This window comes from Paramisgurnus dabryanus, chromosome 5 (genome assembly GCF_030506205.2).
Source record: "Paramisgurnus dabryanus chromosome 5, PD_genome_1.1, whole genome shotgun sequence".
Lineage (NCBI taxonomy): Eukaryota > Metazoa > Chordata > Actinopteri > Cypriniformes > Cobitidae > Paramisgurnus > Paramisgurnus dabryanus.
Window position 1 is genome coordinate 34,156,555 of NC_133341.1, and position 5,420 is coordinate 34,161,974.

At 36.0% G+C, this 5,420-nt stretch overlaps 1 protein-coding gene across 1 annotated transcript; it reads left to right on the top strand.

Annotated features, from left to right (window-relative positions):
- Positions 1 to 2,331: 2,331 nt before the first annotated feature.
- thap1 (THAP domain containing, apoptosis associated protein 1) lies at positions 2,332 to 4,708 on the top strand. The gene is made up of 3 exons (XM_065251241.2): positions 2,332 to 2,542; positions 2,802 to 2,988; positions 3,351 to 4,708. The coding sequence occupies exons 1-3, from the start codon at positions 2,472 to 2,474 to the stop codon at positions 3,669 to 3,671; spliced, it is 579 nt and encodes a 192-aa protein (XP_065107313.1). The 5' UTR covers positions 2,332 to 2,471; the 3' UTR covers positions 3,672 to 4,708.
- Positions 4,709 to 5,420: the final 712 nt, after the last annotated feature.

Genomic DNA, 5,420 nt, shown 5'->3' on the forward strand with positions numbered 1-5,420 from the left:
TTTGTCTGAGACCGAGACAAGACCGAGTAAAAATGCGGTCGATTCCAAGATGAGACCAAGACCTTTAAAAAGTTGTCTTGAGACCAAGACCGGTCTCGAGAACTACAACACTAGTATTTGGGTCCTAAGCCATGAAGTGATTTATAAACGAGTAACAATACTTTAAAATCTATTCTAAATAAAACCGGAAGCAGCGTAAGGACCCGAGGACTGAAGTGATTTCCAGTGTAAGGACCTTTTTGTGTGTCTTTAGACCCCTAGAGTCAAGCTATGTGTTACCCTTGAGAGTTTCATCTTTATTTCCAAATACAATGACTTCAGTGTTGTCTTTGTTTAACTGGAGGAAGTTTTGACGCATCCAACTGTTAATTTCATCAATGCACTGACATAGAGAGTCAATGTGGCTGTAGTCATTGGGTGACAGGGTTCAGTATATCTTGTTGTAATGTTTTTGATTTATCCCCATGGGTTTATTTATGTTTACTTTAAGTATGCTTATCATGTCTCCATCATAAATGTCTGTTTGTATTTTGTTGTGTGTTTTACTGAGGGGGAACCTTCTGATCTCTCTGATGAAGCTAATACAGAAGTGAATTCCCATAGACCTCCATGTTAAAAAGCCCAGCTTTACAGCAGAAAATAATATGTTTACAGCCTTTTACAAAAACTATTTTTGGTCTATAAAGCTAAACTGTGAGGGGGCTGAATTTTTTGTAACTCATTAAAATGATATTAAGACTTAAAGGTCTGCAAGAGTGTAGCTACTTGAGTGACGGGTGAACTGCCACTGCTGTCACTAGAACATGTGGGTGTGGTTTCAGCAACCGGCCATCTCAGCTTCACCCATGTCCCGCCTCTTTACCCATTTTTGGTTGGGGGCACTACGTCCATTTTTTTACAGTCTATAGTTTTACCTGGAGTAAAACCATGGTAATTTTTCATAAAGGGTGTGATTGACTGTGATTGTTTTAACAAAGCCTTTTGGTTATAGATCGAGTGACCTCTAGAATGAGAAACAATCATAGCCGACTGAAATGTTGTTTTCTGTTGCTCTGTCATCACCAGATTATGAATTCTTGGACTTTGCAATACTCTTAAGTAACAGACGGAAACATGCAGCGCTTTTTGGACAGTTCCTGTGATATATGCCGCTTTTGACATAACTAATCCCATACTTGAAAACGGCAATACTAATTTCTCCCTAGAAATGCAATCCAAATTTTAAAAAGTGAAAATATCACTTTATTTACATTTGTACATTTTATTTTTTTGAACTCTACCAGGCTCGACCAATCACATTCCCTGCACACACACGCATTGAGTTGTGGGATAAGAAGATAAAGGTATCTTAGGAGTCAAGATGACCTAACATTGGATTTGGACGTGCCTTGATGCTGTCGTACCTTCAAATGCTGCCTCCATAGTCAGCATTTTAGAGATTTTAAACACAGCCCTCATTTTTAGTCTGATCAGCGTTAAGAAACAGAAACATCGGCTATGTTCAAATACTCACACTTACATGATGTATTTCTGTATTTTGCCCAAGTGTTCTAGTAGGCGTGAAGGCCCAAGTGTGCATGTAGAATTTTTCATCTGATGCTTAGCAAGTAATGTCAATGAAAGCAATTTGCAGCAAAACATATTCGTTTTTTATTTAGGCTACTTAAAATATACATGTTTTAGTTTTTCATTAATTTTTTCCCGCCAGCGTTTTTTAAAAATGTTGCCAGCCAGTGGCAGCATTTTTCATGATTTTCACAAAAGTTTAATGCCTTCCAGAAAATGTTCTTCTTAAAATATATGAACAATATATCAAATGAAAGAACAGACCCTTTGCTTTAAAATAAAAAAATTTCATCCTAGCTTCATTTGTTGTCCTTTTTATCACCTTTCAAATATAGGTAGTTTTCTTCAAAAACACCCAATTCTGAGCAAAAAGCTCAAGTTTTATTTGGTTTAACAAAGATTCCCTCCAATAAGAGAAAGTAATATTTTATTATTAACTTTATTTTAATTTATGCAAAATTGTATATTCATAAATGCAAATATCGTAAAGATAAACCTCTGTTTTTGTTTCTTGAAAAATAAATTCAAATGTATATGAATTTTTTTTGCAATATGTGAATCTTTTAATATATTTGTGTAATGCTTAATTTACCCCCATGGCTTTATGTATGTTTACTGTTCATTGTTATGTTATTTTGACTATGTCTACCTTGGTTATATTAAAATTCATTTAACAAAATAATAATAATAATAATAATAAAAGTATCGCTTGTCCCTCCATCACAGTAGGTGGCGGAATGCATCTCTGAAGTTGGTTCCCAACCTGCGATAAAAATCTAAAGAAGAAGAAGAAGAAGAAGAAGAAGAAAAGTCTCGCTTGTTTAGAGATCATAAAGGAAAGATTATTCCTGATCACATGAAGCATCATCGTCGTTTATTGAATTCTTCGGGACAGTTAATGAATTATGGTGCAGTCCTGCTCAGCGTACGGGTGCAAAAACCGATATCACAAAGATAAAAACATCTCCTTTCATAAGTGAGTTAAACTTTATGATCGCGAGGCTACCATGTGTTGATTTATTCTGTGGCTCATGAGTTACAGACTGATGTGTTTGTTTAACCAGTTTAAATAACCAGTCTATATGCAGTCACATAGCGTATTGACTCACATTGATGGTCAAGTGTGTGCTGTTTAAGTAGCTGACGGATTTGTAAACTGCCTTAACGTCTTTTTTTATTAAATATAATCTATGTGTATATTATGTGTTTAATGGTATATATTGTTACAATTTTAGATTCCCACTTGCCAGACCAGATGTGTGTGAAAAATGGGTGACTGCCATAAAGAGAAGAAACTTTAAACCCACGAAGTACAGCAGCATCTGCTCGCAACACTTCACCAAAAACTCTTTCAGACAAGACTGCAACAACCGCGTGCTGAAGGATGATGCTGTGCCGTCTCTCTTCAAACTTCACATACAGGTGATCACATTTACAATATCACTGTTCAGAAGATTTATACATCTGATCAGTACACTTGATTTCTAGGGATCGAACTGCTATTACAAGTACATTTATTAACAATAGTTCGAATTTAATTTAAACTAGGAAACCAAAACAATTGTTATTTTTACTGAGATATTTGTTCCACAGTTTACCCACTAGTCAGACCATTACACAAACAGAGACTGGAAGTTAAGTTCCAGACGCGTAACTGTGACAATGCACGTGCGTCCGATGAACCCGTCTATTGATGCTGAACAGGGGCTGATGCTGATTTCCCCTTTCAAACTCAATGAGCGAGTCTAGTGAGAAAATGTTAATCGTTGCTCTTGCATTTACAGGCAAGATCTCTGCGGGAAGACTTGATCCTGGGTCTCCATCCCAACACGTTCATCTCCTCCGACCACAACTACACTGTGGAGGACACGGTCCAGCAGAAGAGACGCATCACGCAGCTGGAGTCACAGCTGGAGAAACTGCGGAAGAACCTGAAGAGGGTGCAGCAGAAATGTCGTCGTCAGGAGAGACAACTCAGACGTCTCAAAGCCATGGGTGACTTTCAAAAGACTGGAAAACATCTGTCATTAGGAGAAAACTATGTTATCTTGTCCAAAGAGATGTATGATGCCCTGAAGGGATTAGAACCAATTGAAGCGCTGTAAGAGAACTCGACAATGATCTCATATCGACCCTCCTGAGGATTTAGCGTGTGGATATATAAAGGGTTTTATAAGTGGGCTGTACGATCGGTTGCATAAAACTCAACTTTGCTGCTGAGATTGTTTTTGTGCATTGATCACAGATCATTGTGGTAAAATCTTTGCGTAGATATTTAAAGTGAACTAAAAACTATATACGGCAAGATTCAGGAAAGATTCAAGTCTTATTGTTTATGAACTCTGGGAGGGAGTCTCACTTACTGAAGCCCTTACCATTTAAAATATTTAAAACTCTTCAAAACCAAATGAGAATGACGTGACCAAACGCTGATCACCTGATACTGACTCCATCCTGCTATAATGGGGTACACTTTAATTGATAGATGATGACATCAGGTTCTCATTATTAGCAGATTAGTTGGCAAATTTTAGATCAGGGTTTATTTCCCAGTTTAAATGTGTGTTGTGTGTTGTATGTGGTTTACAAGGAAACATGAATAATGATGTAGTGTATAACAACATAACACTTCCAGTGTCCTCATAAACCAGATGGGTTAAAACATACTAAATGGTAATTTTAGAATTTACAGTTTGTAAATGATAAGTCTTTATGTCTATGGGGAGTTCCTATAAAGCCTGTGTGTGTGTGTGTGTGGGCGCGTGTGAAATATAATGTGCAATGTAAAAGTTATTTTAAAAAAAAGTCTATTTTTGACTGATCCTCTACTGGACCAAACTGATGTTTACTGAAAAGCTTTCATTATATATTTAGAAGATATCAATGGGTTTTGTGGATCTATTTTGTGCTAATTTATTGTTCAGACAATAAAAGTTTCGACACAATGAAAGTTATATATATTTATGTTTTATATTACTGTTTTAATTCAGATTTATCGATATTATCTTGTGCACATGCTCTTTGAATAGTTGTTGTATTCAATCTTTTTGAATCTCATTCTTTATTTCCACTAAAAAGCTTTTTTTAGAGAAGGCGATAGTATGCTAGTAAGGGTTACAGAAAACAGGATTCTTGTTGAGAATGGCATTGATCGAGCTGGCAATACTCTGTGTATATATATATATTCCTCATATTGAACGTATTCCTGTAAATGCTGTCTAATGACATCTTAGTATTTGCAACAGAACTCATGGCAATATTAATAGCAATGATATGGATGGAAAATGTAGTTCTATGCTCTGATTCATGTTCATAATTGTGCATCTTAAAAAAAGTTTAAAGTCAGATGATATAATGTATTACATTTTACAGATATTGTTGAGTGGAATAAGATGGTGGACAAGCTAAATTAGAATCGTTCTAGACTAAAATAAAATTAAGAGCTGTCCAAACTGAAACATATCTTAAAATACATCAGTGCCCTTTGTTTTGCCTCAAAATGCAGACAAGTCCTGGCTTAAGATAATCTGGGAAATTGTCCCTGAAAGTTTAATTATCAATTAAAGATTTATTTCAGAGTGAAAAGGAACAATAAAGAATACCCAAGAAACACGTTTGATATACAAAATGTATGGGATTTATTCAATTAATTTTATTTATGTTTTTTGGGGGGGAGCTAGTAGTATTTTTTCTTTCCATTCTACTAAGTATTCTCACTCCATCCCAGTAGATGGCGGAAATGCACCAAAAGCTGGTTTGCCAACCGCCATTTAACACAGAAGAAGAAGAAGAAGAAGAAGAAGAAGAAGAAAGAAGGAGGCTGGTGCTGGTGTAAAGTTTCGTTCAGGCAGCAG